The sequence below is a fragment of the Pteropus alecto genome, unplaced genomic scaffold, assembly GCF_000325575.1.
Source record: "Pteropus alecto unplaced genomic scaffold, ASM32557v1 scaffold125, whole genome shotgun sequence".
NCBI lineage: Eukaryota > Metazoa > Chordata > Mammalia > Chiroptera > Pteropodidae > Pteropus > Pteropus alecto.
Window position 1 is genome coordinate 6,932,355 of NW_006436888.1, and position 20,496 is coordinate 6,952,850.

Consider the following 20,496-nt stretch of genomic DNA (forward strand, 5'->3'; position numbering starts at 1 on the left):
AAAATATAATTTTTACTTGTTTGTATTGTTGAAACCATTTAGGTATTAAGTTGTAATGTTTCCTGTTTTCTATCAAACTCTATGAAGCATAGAATAAGACCTTATAAATAAGATGGTTGTTGGAGTCCCCCAACCCCTTTAATTTTGTATAAACTCTTAAGCTCACCAGCGAAGATAACCCTGTGAAGCAGTTGTCACCCCTATACATTTATTTCTGTTTTCTGAGTAGAAACTGAATGAGGAAAGTGACTTAGTTAAGATGTCACCATTATAAACTGGCACAGATCATGAGTATCTTCAGACATGTTGTTACATCACAGTTGGGTGACATGTTTTGGGATTCTTGTTGGTTGTTTGTAAAAGCAGGCTAACTGGAGATCTTTGTTCAGCACAGAACCCGGAGGAGCTGCATTAACACAGACAGAGGGGTCGGGGTAGGGGTGTTCTTTTGTTTGAATCTTGAATCTCCAGGCTGGATACTGAAACCAGCCTGGTGGACTGTTACGAATAGAGAGAGTCCCAACCATAGTGGAACAAGATTTATGTTTACCTAGAGTCTAATTGGACTGAGATTTCCTGCAGTTATTTTAAAATCCTCTGCCCTTTTGCTTAGTGAGGAAGCGTTTGAACTTCTAAGCTCTGGAGGTTTAGCTTTTGCTGGCTCAATTAATTGTTAAATGTTCCCTTTATTATAATTATACATTGATGCCTTGCTTTGTAGTAGCTGAGGAAATTGCTGAAAGTTGTTTAATCTGTTTTACTCTATCAGTTTTGTAAAAAGCTCTTTTTAAAAGGAAACAATTTTGATTTGAAGTGGCATGGAGGTATTTGAGTTGGATAACATCATTTAAATTGAAATGCAGGAATTTGGCTCTGCTCTTGACAGCGATTGGCTTTTATTTGACATTGACCCATGTGTTTGTCATCTTTCCAGATAGTGCCTTCTATTTATTCTGACAGCTTCACCAGCTGAGAAAACCAGACTTTCCAAAATTAAAAATATTGTCTATGAATTTAAAGATGGAGTAGTGTTTTATGTTTGTTGATTACTTAAAAATGTATGTGCACAAGAATGATTTCTTTTGCAAAACATTTAAATACTACAGAATAGATACATGTGTGCACAAATTTTGCTTTGCAGATATCTGACTACTCTAAATACTAGAAAAAATAAAAATACATGCTTTTATTTCCTTCATATGTTTGTGTTAATATAAATTTTGTAATGAATTAAGTACCATAAAATAGAGGACGGAAGGTAAGTTTAAGTTACTGCTTAAAAATGCCTGGAAATGGATAGATTTCTCAAGTTACTTTACCAAATCTATTAAATTAATTCATAATGACTATAATTTTATATGCATTAAATATCCAGTCTTTAATCTTTTTTATTATTTCACCATTAAATATGTGCTCCAACTAATTGGGCAGCATACTGTATGTTACATATGAAACATATTTGTTCACTCATTTAACCCCTGTGTTTATGTTTTCAGTTACATCTCTAAATTCCTTATTCATTTGGCTTTGTAAGGAACAGTGCTTCAGTGATGTCCAGTGTAATAGTTTAAGGTGTAAAAAGAACTGTAGAAGGATGTAAGCATTGCTCTGGCTTTCTTTGTGTGCTGGGCAGATGTCGATGCTTGTCAGATGGTGCGTTAGTGTCTCCCTTTAGATTAATCAATAGTGATCGATATAGTAAAAAAAAAATTCTTGAGGGGGAGTGGTTTTGATTATGGTTATGAGTTCCTTTTAAAAGAGAAATGGAGTGAGTATGATATAGATTTTGCATATTATTTTAACATGTTGTTTATCATTATTCTCAGCTTTTACATTAACATTTTAACTTGTGCTCCATTTAGTAAATCTATGCATAACTGTTGGCTGAAAGACAAGCTGTTATTACAAGGTGGTAATTAGTTTTCGGACTTTACTTGTCCTGAACATCTCATTGTGCTGATACTATAAAACTTTACTTGTCCTGAACATCTCATTGTGCTGGTATTATAAAACTTAGGTACTGTATGATTACCAGATTGATTGGGGGAATGTTAATAATACTTTGTACAGTTATAATTTTTTTCTCTTTAGTAGAGGGCGGGGAAAATATCATAAAAAGATCTCGCATGTTCTTATATTGTCAGGAACAGTTTAACTGAAAAGTAGTGATTTAATTACCACTATTCCATAGTGCAAAAATATACCTAAAGTTTTGGAGTGTGGATTTGAGAATTAACTCTAGCAGCACTCAGACTTGGGGAGATTATACTTCATGTTTCAAGCTAGGTATTGGAGACTTGATTTCCAATTTGCTCTCTGTCCTGTCTAGAAGACTTTTTGAGGGGGAAAAAAAATCTGGACTATCTTCCTGGGAAACTAGAATGCTTTGAAGTCTGCAGCACCTATCCAAAAAATAGATCTTTGGCAGCATGGAGTGCAGTCTTTTTAAAAATTGCATTTGGACTTCAGATTGTGATGGGTGGAGGCTAGTTGCTTTAGAGATCATCAATTTTGTTATGTGTTTTACTTCTCTTTTTTCCTAGCTGCTAGGCTGCTCAGTGTTATGGCATCTGCTCTATCAATATATGGATTTCCAACTCTGTTTTCAGTATTGTTTCTGTAACCCAGCTTCTGTAATGATTAGAAGTGGTCCATTTTTATGTTCTCACCCCCGAATTCACCTGCTGCTTTTTGCCTTTGATGAGTGTATTGGTAATATTTGGTTACGGGTCTTTTTCTTTCTCTCCTTTATTTTACCTTCTGCATTTATTCTTTTTCTTTATGATGAACAAATAATACAACATAGAAAAAATTTGAAGTATTCAGATAAGTGAAAATTAAACATTAAAACAACTAAAGTACTGTTAATATTTTGTTGTATTGTCACTTTCCTTAGTAGATATGTATGGGGCTATGCTAGTCACTGTTTTGTAATTTTTTTTTTTAACTTATCTCTCCTGAATTTATACCCATGGCAGTAATTATAAATCTGAATTATTATTGCTGCTTAATATGCCATTAATACTGGAGTTCTTATCCTGGGTCCATGGTCAACCTAGTGGACTATAAATAGAATTCAGGAGACTGTGAATTTGGGTGGATAAAAATCACATCTTTTTTCACTAATTTATTACATTTCAAATTATATTTAACATTTGCTTCAATTATGAAGGTAGGCAATAAACCACAGTAATATTGACAGTACCTGTGACACCAGTATAAATCACAAGTGTTCTTCTATCACTTGGTGTAGAGAAAAACATCTCAAAGTAATGTTTATCACTACTTTGAAATTATGGACATAAGATAATAACCTCTAGTAAATCTTTATTGAATCAGCGAAGAGCTACATGTGTTATATTGCATTTCTCATTTTGATATATATTTCAGTACATGTTTTTATAAATTCAAAACATATATATATATATTTTTTTGAGAATGGGTGCATGGATTGCTGAAGGGCACCCATGGCACAAACAGCATTAGGCATACCCACATTAGTGGAAAGATACCATAATGGAACTAGTTACAAATTCTGGATTTTAGGTTCCTTTCAGATAATCTCTATTATAAACCATAGCGGTGAACATTTAGTCATTTCTGTTCCCTTTCCTTAGGTGTAAAATTGCCAAGTTAAAGGCTGTGGCTATACTTCTGAAGATTTTTCATGTGTTGCCATTACAGTTGTTCTGACTAGTCCTGTGTACCATAGGATTTGGCTTCTGCAAGCGACTAAATTTGTGGTTCCTAAATTGAAGAAGGTTCTATAGATAGAGCAGAAGACTCCACATCCTCTTTGGGTGATGATAGGTCTTCACCTCAGAGGACAGGTCAGTCACGGTTTGTACGCTGTCTTTTTTCCATAGTTAATGGTGTGGAAAGGAGGGGAGGCAAAGCTGTGACATTAGCGAGAACATCTTTCTAGTATGAAGTAAAATATTGACTTTATCCTGAGAACTTAGTATAGTATGAATTCTGGTCAGCTTTAACTTAAAAAATGACATAATGTTCCATAAAATTTGGTTATCAATGGTCCTTGTTTTTTTGTTGGAGGAGCAGCCACATATTCTCTCTGAAGTCCTAAAATCAAACCCATGTAGAAGTGGAAAAGCGAGGTGGAGGCTGAGTGATGCCAGCAGACACCGCCACCCTGCCTTCCACACAAGATGCAAGTCAATTTATAGAAGTTACTACTGTCTCTTATTCTTACTTGTAAAACCTTGGAGTAGAGTCATACAAGGAACTTGACTTAGCTGTGAAGTCTCTTCAGGGAGGCAGTTGTGGGCCTTGTTCTGTCTTATTTCATCTGGCTGTAGAGATTGATTCTTAATCTCATTGGAAGGTAATAGTTTATGCTATTTAGTCAAGGTATTTTAGTCATTCTAAATCAAGAGCTTTATGTTTCATGTTTTTATACACTTGCTAAGGTCATCTGTTTCTTCCTAGCTTTCTTTATTGAAAAAATTAGAATATTTTCTCCAAATCATTGTTCTGGGTGTCACTCTGTTCATGAATGCAGTTTAACTATTCAGTCCTATTTTAAAATAATTTAAAGATATTTGTGTACAATGGCCAGAAATGCTGAATGGCGAATTGGTGAATTCAGGGTCTGGTTCCTTAGCTACTGTCAAAGGTTTTGTTATTCCATTGTGCGTAGCCTTTGTTTCCATCCTTATCTAGTCATCTGTCTCATGCTCCATCTCTAGCCAATACATTTGCCTTCAGGCTAATAGGAAGGATAAGAAAGGCAGGGCCTCCTCTTTTCAGGACTCAGTTTCCAGAAGTTGAAATACTGTCTGCTCATATCCCATGACCAGAATTAGTCACCTGACCAAAACAGCTGTAAGAGAGGCTGGGAAATATGGTCCTTCTGAGGGGCCATAGGCCCTGCTAAACATTAGATGTCCTGTTACTAAGGAAGCAGAGGGGAATGAATATTATGCTCAGCTGGCAATGTCTGTTACACAGGCTAAAAAACAAGTACAATTAAAATTATCGAAGATATATATTTACTTGTTTCCATATCTAGCTCTAATATTATTAGATGGTGAGCTTGACAAGGGAAGGGCAATATTTTTATTCACCTAAATATCTCTAGCACTTAGCTGGTACATTAGTGGTACCCATAAGTCTGTGTGTGAATGTTTTATGAGTTTATTATTCAGTTCCTTGTAGAAAAATTTGTCTTCATTTTTAGCTTTAATGTAATCTTGACAAGATTTGCCAGTTACCATTTCGGTTAAAATTGAGAAGTCTAAATCCATCCTCCTCCCAAAGTTCTGATTCATTTTGTCTCAGCAGATGTTCAAAACATTTTTCCAAAGTATGAATTACAAAAAGCAAAACTCTGATTAAGTGTTGTATTAGCCCAGAGCAGCTGCACTTGTTTGTTGAAGTGTTTTGAGTGTAGTTTCATATAGAACACGTCCAAAGCTCCTTACGGCCAACAATAAACGAGATCTCGGATCTCATTTTAGAAATCAAGAGGCATTTGGATACTTTAAATACTGCTACCTTGCTCAGAAATTTGTTAATTTTGATGATAAAAGTGACAGGTGAATGCAGATTACCAGACATGATTCCATCCGTCCCCGAATACTTTTTAGCCTGTGTGTGAATGATGTATATGTTAAAAGCAGAATTACTACCTGTAGAATCCTTAGGAGGTAGATAATTATAAATCATTGTGCAGGTCGAATTATGTTTTTCCAAATACCTGTTGAATACTTACAGGATGACATTTATAATTCATAGTTGGCTGAAGATCTTTAATGAAAATCTGAGGTCTCAATATTTATTCAGTCATGTTAAAGTGATTAGATATTTTAAATTATTCTTAAAATATCTTTAGTCTTTGACTTTAAAAGAAATACCTGGCCAAACAACAGTTACTACAACAACAAAATCCCAAATGAAAACAAGAATGATTTAAGGAAGGCTGGAAGGAAGAGGTATAGATAGAATAAGAGAGTCAGGAAGCAGGTTTCATTTGCCCTTTGAAATTTATATTAATTAAAGCGAATGGTTACATTTGAGGCCCACTGAAACTGTAATAGACTTTGAATAAGCAAGTAGAATTTAATGAGGTATGTTAGATGCCAGCTATAATATTAGTAGTATTTTATTAGTCCGGCAACATAACAGCACAGTCTTCTATGTCATAATTTTGAGAAAGGTGTTTTGTGGGGGTGAGGTGTAGGGCAAGATACAAAAATAGATGGGACTCCAGTCCTTGGTCTTTCATTTTATGAGGAGAAATTACACTCATTCAAGTAATGTTATATGTTAGTAACAGGCAGTGAGTGGGCAGATGCCAGCTGAATAGGACAGACTGTAAGTTGGTGACATTGAGGAAGACGTGAGGACCACAGAAACCTTGATTTGCATCTTGGAGGTTCCACAGAATTGGAGTAGGACCACATAGAGGTAGAGCATCTCTTGACAGGGGTGACAGCATGAGGAAGTTCATGCAGGATTGGAATGTGGAAACCAACTGAGCAGATACAGAATATCAAGCTGGTAAAAGGAATGAAAGGATAGTTTGTGGTTTTCCTTTACTTTCTTATTTTTGTCTGAATAGCAGCCTGTTAGCCTGTGACCTTGGTGGTTAAAGTTTTAGGGTAGTAAATTCTGGATGTTTTTCTTGTTATTTGGGTGTTGATTTGATAAATTTCTCATAAGGTACTTTTTTTTTGCATGCCTTTTTTCTCGTTGAAGCATCTCTTATACAGCTGTGTGGATGCTTAGGTGAAAGACTAATCATTCAAGAAAAATCACTCGTAGGATTGTTGGATTATCTGGTAAATAAAACTCATAAGTAAATTTCTAGAACACAATATCAGTCTCAGAAGTAATTCAGTACAGTATTTGTTAATATGTGCTGTGTGCCATGATTTTATATGTAAATCCATATACATTTAACCTACTTTTAATAAATTTCACTTGATGTTTAAATTGTGACTGACTTGAAATATATAAGAACATTTTTCAATAGTTAATAAAATGTATATGCAAGGCAGAAAGTTTTAATATTTAGTTTTGCTAGCTTAAAAAATCCATAATAATTGAGCACCTCTCTGTTCAGACTGACAATTAACTTTCATTTTCCCTACCTTTAATTATTTAAGTCCTACCTCTTTCTGGAAAGTTCGTAGTAAATATTCAAATGGGAAGAAATATTAAGTGAATATAAACATTAGTCTTACAAGGAAGGCTTACAAGATGTGGATGCCTATAAAGTACAAAAAAAAGTAATTGACGTGGAAATTTTGTAGCTTGATGCTTGAACTGTGGAATAGTTGCTTTTACAAAATTGAAAACTACAGACTACAATTAACTGTCATTAATTTCATTGAATAGAAATATGTTCCATTTACTGTACAATCAGGAGCCAGGCTTGAATGAGTTTAAATAGATGAAATCTAAATTATACTGACAGTCCATTAAACAGTAGCAGAAAACCCATAAAGAAAATGGATTCACCATGATACCAGTTTATAATAAAATCATTTGCCAAATAAGAATTGTAGCCAGGCATTGTGAATTCTCCTGTGTATTTCCAGTGAGCACTGCAAATTGGTTGAACCATTTATTGTGAAGCCCAGGCTCTCAGTGCATTGTTTTCTGAAAAGGAGCAAGCAGTGTTGCTTGAAATCAGCTCTGCAGGATGTGACACCAGAAGATCAGACTAGCAATTTGTTTGCTGTCAGCCATATGGGGAGAGAAGAATCTGCACTCCAACGTACCTGTCACTGGTTATTTTTTTCCTGCGAATACCAGGCATAGTGTTCCTCGAAGTGTTTGAATTCTCTCCACATTGATTTCCTAAATGTACATATTTCAGCCATGTTCCAATTGTAATCTTTGTGTTAAGGGCCTGTTGACATGTCCCCTAGCAATCATCTTCTACTTAACAAGAATATTGTGGCAGAATTTGTCGTTGTTATTTTTAGAATTACTGAATCGAGGGTAGAGTTGTTACCTGCCTCCTCAAGCATTAGAAAGGTAGAGACAGTGGGGCAACAAGGGTGAGAGCAGTCTCGAATTCCCTGCCCTTGTGTCTCTAATGCCTTAAGACACTTGGCTTCCCAGGGCCGATGGCTATCACTGAGTTTTTAAAATAGATTCCTTTCTTACCTTTCAATTCCATGCATTTTCTCATTGCTCATGAGCTTTATACACACACAGCAGTTAGAACTGTCAGAGAGATCCACATCACCTAATGGAGTTTGGACATTAAGCTTGTTAGAATCTTTTTCATAATAAGGATTCAATATGAGTTACAAGAAGAGCTTTTTAAGGAACATTTTCAAAATAAAATGTGATGAGAGTGTAATGCAAGTGTGAAACCATGGCTCATATTTAGCATATCAGTATGACTAATAAGATTTTTTACTGCTGGCAGGATGATCTTGCTTTTTCACATTTTACAGAGTGTTCAAATCCATATGATTGATTTGGGAAGGGGCTCTTGCTGCAGCACTTAGTCCAAAATACTAGCATCCCTTCTTAAAGTGGGAAAGATAATTATCTTGGATCAGTCTTTAAGCTTTTGATGCACTGGAAGATTTTCTAACTCCTAGAGGAGAAAAGAGAAATGTGAGAAATTTAAACAAGATCCCTTTGTTAGTTATGACCTGCTCACCCCACCGCGGCGGCCGCCCCCCCTCCCCCGCAAACACTTGGTTTTTCTCATAATTTAACTCTCTGTTATCAATGAGGATAAAGTCAGGTCAGCGTTTGCTAGAAGTATACAGTGGTCTGTTTTTAGACAGAAGCCTGTGTAAGCTGTGTAGTATTAGTGGGGAATCTGTAGACATTTGAATACATGGAATTTAATTTTTGTGAAGTTTAAAACAACCAAGGAACCAAGGATATATGTTACCTGAGATCTCTTTTCCACTGAGTTTAGAATCTTTAAGAAGATGTTACCAGCCAATTTTGGTGACAGTTTTCGGGGTCAAAATACAGGATAAGGGTAAGGACAAAAGGTTTCACTTGCTGAGTTGCTGTTTTCCTGATTTTTGTTTCCTTTTCCCTTTTAAGTTCTTCAGTATATTCCCAGACAATAGGAGTATCCCTTCCCCGCAAAAGAATCCAGCAAAAACTAAAAGTGAGCCATTCTGCAATTGAATTATTTCTTAAAGAAATATTTATTAGAAACAGCATTGTTTATGCTTATATCGATAGAACATAGCAACTTTCTTGCTAGGATCTCATTTACCCCTTTTCTGTTTTTACATTTTCATTCAGTTCATTTGTTCCTCTGAGGTTTTGAGTGACCCCTGTGTAGGATGTTGTATATCATTTACTGAGGCGAGGAATGGTGATGGGTTTGACTGTTGTGCAGGTGGGGAAAGTAGAGACGAGAGGCTGTGTTCGAGGCCATGCAGCATGTGCGGGTTGGAATTTGGATATCAGGATTTCGGCGTCGTTTCTAGTATGTGCACATATGTACATGTACTCCCTTTTGTATGTTGGAAATTTGGAAACATCCATATTAACTAGTGAGATACTTGTGAGTTTCTGTTCTGCAATATTAGACTGACCTGCTGTTACCTCATTGAATGGTTCGGTGTCGAAGGTGGAGGCATCCTGTGTAAGAGAAATGGAAAGCGGAAGAGCAGAGCCATCCCGAGGGTCAACATCCATGTCCACCACTGTGCCATCCAGCTGGCTCTCTGGGAGATTTGTTTGTGAGGAATGCTTTGTGTATGCTCTTTACGAGTGGTAGAAGGTTTTCTGGTGGGAAATTACATGAGAGTGGCATTGCCATGCTTTGCAAAGGGTTCTGTGAGAAGTTATTTCAAAGATCAGTAGGCAGAAATACATTAATTGACAAGGGAAATTCTTTAAGGGACAGAGCACTGTGGCTGAGCATTGCCTGACCACAGCTTTAAGGCTGGCTTACAGCGCCGCTGGCTCACTTAGGGGGTGAAGGAAACGTCCACTGTGCTGTGTGAGGAGGCTGTCAGGAAAGATGCTGACAGTTCTTTGTGTTTGGGGATGACAAACTGCCTGATGGTTCAGGCTGTGGTTTTTGCCCTTGAGAGGACCGGGCTCTTGCTCTGTTTACATAATACCTGCTGGTTTGCTGAGGGTTGGAAAAGCGGAGAGGGTTTTCTTTGCCTTGAGGCTCTGCGGGCACGGTTTGGCTGACTCCTTCCCCAGCTTAGCAAATGCTCTGTTGTTTGTAGATGGCACAGTTGATTCTTGGACAAAAAGCTGTGTTGAGGTTGTAAGAAATAGCCAGACACACCCCTGTTCAGTATCATTGACCAAATCATGGGTACAGGATTTAAGGTGACTTCATCGTGGGATCCATTCCCAGGCAGAGGCCAGGGTTAGAGAATAAGTCTCAGCCTAGACCCATGGTTTCATTTCCAGACACCCCTATAAAGAAAAAAAAAAACTAGTTATATGTTGTTTGGAATAATTGATATCGATGGTAATAGCCTCACTTATTTTTCTGGCCCATTTCAAGCTTGCTGATTTTAAGATTAAAAATATATATATTGCCCTGCAGCAGCCATTTGCCCAATCTGGTAAATATGCATTTTCATATGGGTAATTTTGAAAATGTGCATTATGCACCTAATGGATCGCATCAGCTTTGCTCAGTTCTTTCAGAACTGCTGGCTTTCTGATTTAAAAAAGAGCTCCTTTCTTTTTTAAAAAGATGTCTTTAGGCTTATGCTGGTCATGGGGGATTTTCAGGTTGAGGATCATTGATCCAGCTGACTGAAACCAGCTTACACAATTCATGCACTCATAAATTGCATGAAAATTCTTGCAAATCATTTTGACAAGAGATTACTGGGCATGTACTGAGATGTTAACATTGCTCTTAACTTATGGTCTCATCTTTTCTTTTCCAAATAAACCACTTTATTTTTGTGCTAACTATACACATCTATATGAAATTATTTTCTTAAATAGCTGCTTAATTAATGAGACAACAGGGAAATACTTCGTATGAGTATTTGGCCTTATTTAACATTGTTTTACTCTTAAACAATGTTAAGAGGAAATCATTAAGAGTAATAGTAGATTTTTGTGTGTGTGAGACTTAAATTGCAAGTTGTTTCTTAGAATGTGTTCTCTTTTAGTAGGATCACCCTAATTTTTATGGGTTATAAAGAAAAGTTTGACTTGACCGTAATTTTTCATGCTTTTATTTTTAAAATGAATTAGAAAAGTCAGATCAAAACTATATTTTTTTTCTCGTTCCTATGGCAAGTTTGACATGGTGTGAAAATTTTCAATTTCTGTTACCTCTAATCTTAGCCATTCTGTTTACTAGTTTTATTGTCACTTAATTTTGAAGTGAGCTCATCTGACTTTATCATGTATCAGTTTCAAAATACCGATAGATATCACTTGATACAGTAACCTGTTTTACCTGTTTTACAGATTACCTGCCTTGTGCATTGGAGTCTCATGTACCCATTTATAGCTTTAGATCAATTCGAGTTGCCATGGTAACTTTGTAAACAAAATGAGATGACTTTTATATAAGTAAGGTATTAATAAATATAGTAATTCCATATGTCAGATTTGAGAACCTGCTCTCTCAGTCTGCCCTGTCCTTCATGGAAGTGGTGCGCAAGTCAGGGGTGCGAGGGAGCTTCCAGAGAGACTGCAGAGCAGCGTTCAGGCAAGGGGATGCCAGTGGTCGTCCTCGACATACTGTGATACTCCTTTCCTCCCTCCTCTGACAGAGTTACATCCGAGTGTATTAATGGATAATCATTTTCCTGAATATAACTTTGCAGTGAGAAATGAAAGAACACAGAGTCTCTCTTTTTTTTCTGGAAAGCTTTTTGATATACTACAAGTTAATAGTTCCTTTAGGTCTCGGAGTAGGAGATTTATAATAATAATGATTCTGTTGATTATGAAAAGTATACATAAAGCTTTTCTTCATGTAAAAAGAACAAAGTTGCGCTGAGTCCTCATAGTCTAAGCATCTGTCATTTACTTCAGTTTTGTCTGGTTTCACCAACATGAGTGCCAGCCATCAGTCCTTTGTGGGTGCAGAGAATTAAGAAGTGAGTACGTTTCACTGAGCCCAGAAGCCCAAAGATACTAATATGGACAGCGCAGACCATCTGACTGCCAAATAACTGAAGAAACTGGGAAGGTAACCTGTCAGCTTTATGTAAAAGAAAGGAGGTGTTGCCATTTCTTTACAGAGGAGCCATGAGAGTTTACTGCGCTGCTGGTAACTCAGAAGGTCGCAGATGCTGGCGGAATGAAAGGAGCGAAGGTGTGGGCGCAGGTCGGGGAGTCGGTGTTTCTTTTGGAGAATGCAGCCTAGGGAGGATGACGTGTGCGACCAGCCCATTGAACGCAGCAATTTTTTTTTTTTGTCGTGCACTTTAAAAATGTGGAAGTCGTTAGTTAGGAAGTGACCCGTTAATTTTGAAGACGGCGAATAGTAACTAGGTATGACAGTGTTGTATATGAGATGAGATAGAAAATACTGCTTTCTGTATAGGAGGTGACAGGAAGAAGAGGGCATGAGGACTGTGATTTGTGTTTAGGTTGAGTGGGGTGAGTAAATAATTCACATGTAGAGAATTGAAATACTGGTAGTTGGGTACAGTAGAGATTGGAGTACAGAAATTAATAACCTTGGGTTATCCCCAAATTGTGCAAGTTGGAGCTACAATTTTTATTTAGGAATAGATTTTTTTCTATTTTGACTTGAATGCCAAATGAGGGGTAGGAAAACAGATAGCTACCACAGTGGAAAGAGTTGTCTTGTTTGTTTCTTAAGAAGATTAGCATGTTAAATGATGTTGCCTGAATGTTGAACAGAGTTATTTAGCATCTTGGACTCTGGAACAAGATACAAAACTTTGTCAACAGTTCATTCTTGAGCTGCTGTTGTACCTGGATAAAGGGATTGAACCTCTGTTGTTGAGTCTGTATCTGAGTAGAGAAATCATTTGAGAAATTCTGAGTGACTAAATGATTGGATTTCGGATTATTTATTTTTGTGGAACAACTACAAAAATTCTGATATCTTTCAGAAAGTTTTGGGGAAGGAAGTGCCCTTTGGTGAGTGAGGGCTTCCTTCGTGATTTCCCTCGTAGTGGGTCTGCTAGTGCATGTGGTGGGGCTGCACTGTCCACTGGATGATGGCTCCAGAACTCTGTTCCTTTGCTTTTTCTTGGCTCTTAATATGTAGGAAATGAGGCGATAGAGGAATCCGCCTGCGTTGTCAAGCATCTGAGTTAGAACTAAGACATAGTCATTATGAAGGGTCATGAGGAAAGATAAAACAAATGACATTTTCGATGTGGGCATTATGGTCGCTGTCTAGAAAATTTGATTGACTGCAGATGCCTTTGCTTTTTAGCAAATAATAAATGACTTTCGGACATGGTTCCATAGTGTAGCAGTTATCACGTCTGCTTTACACGCAGAAGGTCCTGGGTTCGCGCCCCAGTGGAGCCATGGTCCATGGTCTACGGCCATGCCACCCTGAACAAGCTCCATCCTGTCTGATCTTGTCCATGCCACCCTGAACAAGCCTGATCCTGTCTGGAAGCTAAGCAGGGTTGGGTCTGGTTAGTACTTGGATGGGAGACCACCTAGGAAGACCAGGTGCTGTAGGGATAAATAATAATAATAAATAAAAAAATAATAAATGACTTTCCTAAACTTTAAAATGATCTTGGGTTATAATGTGAAGAGGTTTTACATCCCTTTAGAGCCAGTGCTTCTCTTAAAATCATTGCTTTTTTAAAAAAGTGTATCTTAACCTGCCATTTTAAAAAGCAACCCTTTAGACTCCAGCTGTGGAAAGCATCAAACACAGTCACTCGACCGCTGCCATGTGCAGCGTGATTGAAGGAAGAGTCAGTCCTTCTTCCCTGAGCAAGGTGTAGTTTGGTTACTTCACCCCATCTCTGATGGGCTGCCTTGGTTTTCTTTACAATTAGAAAATACAATGTGTTTAGGTTAAAATTTAATAGCAGGTTACTACAAGAGATTAGATTAGTTTTCTTTCTCGTTCTTGGTTTAGGTGAAAGGGTCATTGTACTAGCATGTTCATGTTAGTCTTGTTTACCTTTCACTTATTTTTCCTCACAAAATAGTTATTGAAAATAAAATAGCATTTGGCAAAGCCATTTAATCTTTGTGAAAACACAGGAACATCTGTCAGAATAAGATATTCAAGATTTCGTCTTGGTGGGTAATTTTGAGCAAGTAATTCCATTTATGGAAGTACCTGCATCTGAATGTGGATACTCCCCTTCCTCAGGGACCCTGAAAACTAATTTGAGGCTTTATCGGGTTCTTTAAATTATCAGAAAAGTGCTCAAAAGAATCCAAGGGCTGTTTTCCTTTAGCTTAAAGTTATTTGTAGTTTAACATCACCTTTGAGAGAAAAATTTTCTGTAAATGTATGTGTTTTGTCATTTATTTATTTATGCAGTGGCTTTAACGGGCCCTGTCTTTGTTCCCTTGAAAGTAAATGCCATTGTTTTAAAATTTCTTTTTCTTTTAAAGACTGTGTGTATATCGAGAGTCGGAGGCCAAACACACCGTATTTCATCTGTAGCATTCAAGACTTCAAACTGGTAAGCATCTTTTAACGTGCTGTTGCTTCTGCTCTGGACCTTCTCTTTTCCCAGTTCCACTGGCTGTCTCCCTTGACTGCTTCTCCACCGCACTGGCTGATCGCCATGTTATCGTCTGATGGTAGCTGCCTGGTGGTGATGGCACCCACGCGAGGCAGGCAGTCACCAGTTTTAGCTTTTCAGTTTTGTCACACTTTGTGTTACAAAGCTCATGCTGTACACAGTGTTTATGAAGTTTTCGTTTTCATTCCTTTAGTAGCTGTTCTGACAACAATATTTGAGATTCCCTTGAGTTTCTGAAGTAGTTTGTTTCTTCTTAGCCATTGTGAAGAGCCTGAAGAAAAGTACATTTGGCGTTTGATGAGTTGAAAAACAAAGAATGTAAACGGGTCAGAGACTAGTTTTCAGTGGTGACTGTAATTTACTTGGATATTTTAGAATGGGGTGTATCTTGAACCTTTTTAGGGTCTCCCAGTGGTGGAGGTTGGGGAAGGAAGTCTGGCTCAGGGATGGTATAGCTACCATACTTTCTCACTGAAAACTTTCCCTAAGTCCATAAGTGTTGATTGCGCCCACTATGATCTCTTGGTTTTAGATGAGTGGTTCCCACAATTGGGGCTTTGGATCCTTGGATATTTGTAGAGACTTTGCAGAGGTCTGCAAATAAACATTCTCCATTTTAAATAGATAAATATACCTCACACATGTCTGTACAACTACTTTTCAAATGTATTAATATGCTCCTTTGGTTTAAAAAAATTTACTTACCGATAATACGCAGTTAAGAATCACTGTTTATTACATATTTTCCTCAAGCAATTAATAAATGAAATATTATTGGAGTGCTGTTATTTGGGTATCTTTTGAAACATTTAAATTTTAAAGAGGGATCCTTGTACTTGAAGATTGTGAACCACTGTCTGCACATAGTAGAGACATCTTCATTCTTTAGCTCTGTAGAGATATTTACCTCAGTACCTATGAAGCCCTTATTTTCCAAACTTTTGATGATATTTGTGTTCTGACACACACTGTATGTGATATTTCAGTCTAAAGGAAAGTAATATAATCTGAAGAGATCTTAACTCTGCATCTTCTTTGTTTCTTTTTATTATTTTAATGGCCCCAAATATCTAATTAGTATATTTTGATTTAACTAGTTAAAATTGCATGTCATCTATTTTTCTGTGTTAAAAATTATTGCATAAGTAATAACTGGCTTACTGTTTTAAAAGAAATTCAGATGTCCCATTTACTTCCAAGATTTATTCTTGGTGTAAACTGCTTTTAACTTCCCTGGTTGTTTTGCAAGATGGCCTTGCAGTTTAATTTCATAAATCAAATGCTTTTTATTCAGATTTTATGTCAACATGAAGTCTTAACCACTTTTAGAGGTCTTTGCTGTTTATTATATGCTTCCTTCCAAGATTTTTTTTTACAGATGCTGCGTTGACATCTGAAAAAATGGGCAGCGGCCTTGTTTCCTGAAGAGTTTTCTTTTGCTTGTGGCTGCTGCTACTGCTATACCAACGGTGGGAAAGATACAGCTGTGAAATAAAATTGCAAAGATTATTCTTTTACCTATTAGAATCTAAGCCCCTTTTGTACAATTTTTGCACGTTAGCTGGTGCCTTCATGTTTGAACAGCGTTGCTTATGAAATGCTGATTACAATGTGATAGCTGCTGTTCGGGGCACAGGTTCCTGCTGTGTTACAGTAATTGCTCAGGGTATGAACAGCAGTAAAAAGCTGAAGCTTCTGTTGTCTGTATTGGGCTAGTACAACGCATTAAAGTAGTCTGCAAAAAACAACGTGGGAAGTAGGGTGCGATGTGTTTAGATACCTTTTTGTGACTCACGCCCTGCTATGTCTTATGTTTTTGTTTGGATTCAGCACATGCTCATAGTTGTATAAGAATAACAGAGATGATGAAATATTTGCTTCTAGAAGAAATGTTGTTATTGTCTGGATACTCATTTTCTTTCCTTGGTTCTCAATACTACTTATGAAAAGATAACCTAATAGATGAGAATAATAATAGTTTTTTTTTCCTTCAGCTTACTCAAGCTATAAAGGGAAAAGATGAACAGAAGGATATTTGCTTTTTTACTCTGCAAGATTTTAAAAAGAAGAAATTGGAGTTGGTTTTGCCCACAGGAAATACCATGCATGGCAAGTGGAGCAATGGAAAGCAAAAATCCAATAGCATTGAAATGTTGTTGTTTAATTATGTATTTTATCTTTTACCATGGTGAGTTTGTGGGTATAAGGTATATTTTGGGACTGTAAAAAGAACTGGGTGAATGCCCTTTATGATCTGTGTTAAGTAAGCGTACAGTGTTAAAACACATCAGAGACTAAGGAACTGAGAACTGGGCATAAGGAGACAACTCTGACCAGTCCCTAGCACAATGCCAGTTTATTGAACTGAGGATCCTCGGTAACATTTCATTAAGTAGTTTGGTATGAGATAACGTTTCATGAACTAGTTTAAATTTAGTGTGGGGACCTGGTTGGCTTCAAGGCTGTGCGTCTATGTCCTATAGAATCCGAGCCCATGATATGGAACATAGCCGCCTCTATGACCAGGTTTATACCTGTCGTTCTGGCAAACTGTTTAACGGTGTCCCTTTTCATTCTCAGAGATGTCCCTGTTTGGGTGATAGGTCATATGGTCACCTTGTCTTTGGGAATGAGATCCATGGCTTCGCTTTCTTAGAGTTTAACTCTCAGAACAGAGAACACCTCTCTATCCTACATCATAGGCCTGTTTGAAGCCCACACTTTCGCAAGGGCAGGGGAGAGCTGTGATGGTGCAAAGCAGTTGAGTTCCTGAGAGAACTGAGGTTTTTGGAAGTGGCATTTTCCAAGGAAGAGAATTACGTGTTCTTTTAGGGAGCCTTCATTCTCTTAAGAAGCGTTCATTAGGTTGGGTTTATTTATAGACTGAGAGACCTGGGTTTGTTTGACTACAATGACAAAAGTATCCATGGAACAAATTGTCAAAAGCAGAGGCTCAAGAGAACAGTAGAGGTAAGGTTGAATTATGGATAGTGTATTCTTAGAAGCAGGAAGAAAGAGGGATCATCAATTAAATAAGGCAGCTTTGCACCTTAGGCTTCTGAACTGAATAATAAAGCAGTTGGCAAAGTCTTTAGCTCTTTGAAAGAATAGTAATGTGGGATTGCAATCTGTGATCTTCGTGGCTGCCTTGAAAAGATTGACTGAGAGACTGAAGTAGTTAGCAGAGCGGGCAAATCTGACAGAATGAATCAAGAATTGTCTCAGTGCAGAGAGCGTTGGGGCAGGCATTAACAGGTCATAGGCAAGCTGACGTGCGTGATAGGGCAGGAAGCCAGGGGAAACAGAGGATCCGGACGACTGTGTGGGGAGCAGGAGATAGGCCAAAGCGGAGTGAGAGTGCCCTCCTCCTGGAGCTCTCGCGATGCTTCCTCCTGTTGGGTTCTTTGGTTATTCTTGTTGTTTTCTCTCAGTAAAGGCCTCTTCTCAGGCCAGCTAGAGCCAATCTCCAGTAATTGTAACTGAAAAAACCTAATATAACATCTTTGGCCCTTTCTTCTGCTGTACTCCCATAGCATTTCTAGATCACCGTGTTGGAGAACTGGATTGTTGTAGAGGAAGCCGTTCACTTTCTGTCCCAAAGGAAAAATTTCTTTCTTGCTTTTACTAAACAACAAAACTTAATTTTTATAGAAATCCAGGTCTTAAGCATAATAGTTAATTTGCTGTCTAGAAATAATCATGGATTCTGAGAATGGTTAATAAGATGATGGATCATTGAGTTACTAATTTTCAGTCAGTGTAGCGCCAGGGAGTACCTTGTCTGGCTCTAGCAGTAGTAGTTCATACCAAGTTCTTCATTCACAGACGAGCGATGGGAACTATTCCTTTAATTTTCTACATGGAAATTCTGTGTGGATTCCTAATGAATTTCGATCGTTCATACAATAGAAACAAGTATGATTTGGTTTTCCTAGAGTTATATAATTATCCATTCTTCACCTGTTTATGAAATGAATTTTCATGTAGGATATGTAATTATTACGCATGTTGTTTTGAGTGAGTACCATTGATGTATTTTGGTCCTTATTTGGAATGTTGTTAAAATGATACCTGGTCTAGAGATTCCATAGAGTTGGGGAGATGTCATTAGGGATGTTGTGGTATTTTCAGCTGACCGTTTAGAGCTCCGCATGGATGAGCGGGCGGTTGTGCCATCTCAGTCCCTCACAGCACAGGTGCTAAGTGCTGACCAAATGCAGAATAGCTGAGGATTCTGTGAGTCACTTCGGAGAAGGCACGTCTCCATTGCTGCTGTGAACGTGGGGGCCAAATTATTCAAGGTTAGGACCGTATCCCTGTTTGTTTCATTGCCAAATGTGAGCAGCTGGGGGAGGAACATTTGGAATTTTTCCCTAGGTATCCATAACTCTGTCCCAAAAGCTGATCACCACAGTGCAACAAAAGTTGGGCTGCAGAGAAATTAGCTTCAGCGCAGGTTCCGTTTGCCATTGAAATCGCCTTCTCTCCACCAAGTTTAGGTTCTCAGAAGTGGATTAAAAGCAAGAAGCTGCTTTTCCATCTTTAAAATGAAAACTTATTGAGGATAAGGAATTATATCTTCTTATTTTTTGTTAGAGACTTTTACATAGATAATGCTGGGAGATGTGGGAGACTGATTAACATGCACTCTTTGTGCATATATGCATGTGCACACACAATGAGTTAATTGTCATTTATGCATTGTGCACCACAATTAACACTAGGCACAGAATGTGCGTGGGCATTCAGGAAATGGGCATTTATTTTAATATTAGATAAATCTTGTATTAAAACTGTTTTGAGGATGAGGTAGGGAATCCACTTTAATTTGAGCATAGCTAATTCAGAATGCGAGATGCTTTTCCAGGACTGAGGTGAGAGGTGGTAGAATGCATGAGTTGAGAGACCGACATCAGTTTGTTTCATCAGTTGCTACCTTTTATGACTTTCGGCAAGACACTGAACGCTCCTAATGTCGCTTTCTTTACCTGTGAAGTTGGGATATAAAGCACTAGCTGTACACGTAGGTTGTTTTTAGATTAAAAGATCAAGTCTACAAAGTGGATAGCAACAGTGCCTGGGCTATGGAATGACAGTGATCATGACACTGGTGTTTAGTTGGTGCTCAAGGTTTAAGCTTTGTGAGGGCAGGCACCACACCTGTTTTATTCATTGATGTATACTGTGCACTTAGCACATTGCCTGGCCCATACAAGGTCCACAATAGATATTTATTGAATATTGAATGAAGTAACATTTCAGTGGGAAAAATTTCACTGGATAAAGTTAAAAAAAACTTTTGTAGTAGTTTGATACAATGCATACATTAATTACAAATTAATCTTCTGTTCGTTAAACAAGCCAAAGAGATCTGCTTCTTGGTCTTTAGTTAAGCTTGCAACTGCGTAGTATTTTGGTTAGCCTACAGTATGTAGTATTTTATATACTTAAATTCTAAAACTCTGTTCTTAAAATAAAACTCAGTTTCATATTTTGTTCAGGAAGTTTACCTGAGGATAGCCAAAGTCAGATCTTTTTTAGGCATTATTATAATGTGTTTTGAATTTTGTATACTACTGACTTTTGGCAAAGATAAAAGAGGACTTAGTCTATATGTTAACATCCCAGAGAAAGCCAGCTGATATGAAAAATGCCTTACAGTATGATGATTTGTTTCTGTATGAAACGGTGGTGGTTTTTCTCTTTATTTTCATAGTCTTTCAAGTTAGGCCTGCAGAATTGAGTATTTCTTGCTATAGTTCCTTTTTCTCTTTACTCTCTTGGTATGTTCCCTGCAAAAAGGTCATTACCACCCAGTTAGAGCTTTGTGACACGAGTA

At 37.5% G+C, this 20,496-nt stretch overlaps 1 protein-coding gene across 3 annotated transcripts in view; it reads left to right on the forward strand.

Annotated features, from left to right (window-relative positions):
• Window positions 1-20,496, forward strand: part of RERE (arginine-glutamic acid dipeptide repeats) — a 367,252-nt gene that overhangs the window by 144,232 nt on the left and 202,524 nt on the right. For all 3 annotated transcript variants that reach the window (XM_015591356.2, XM_015591355.2, XM_015591354.2), the window contains exon 3: window positions 14,524-14,594. In XM_015591356.2, the coding sequence (XP_015446842.1) occupies window positions 14,524-14,594 (71 nt within the window). The remainder of the gene's footprint in view (window positions 1-14,523; window positions 14,595-20,496) is intronic.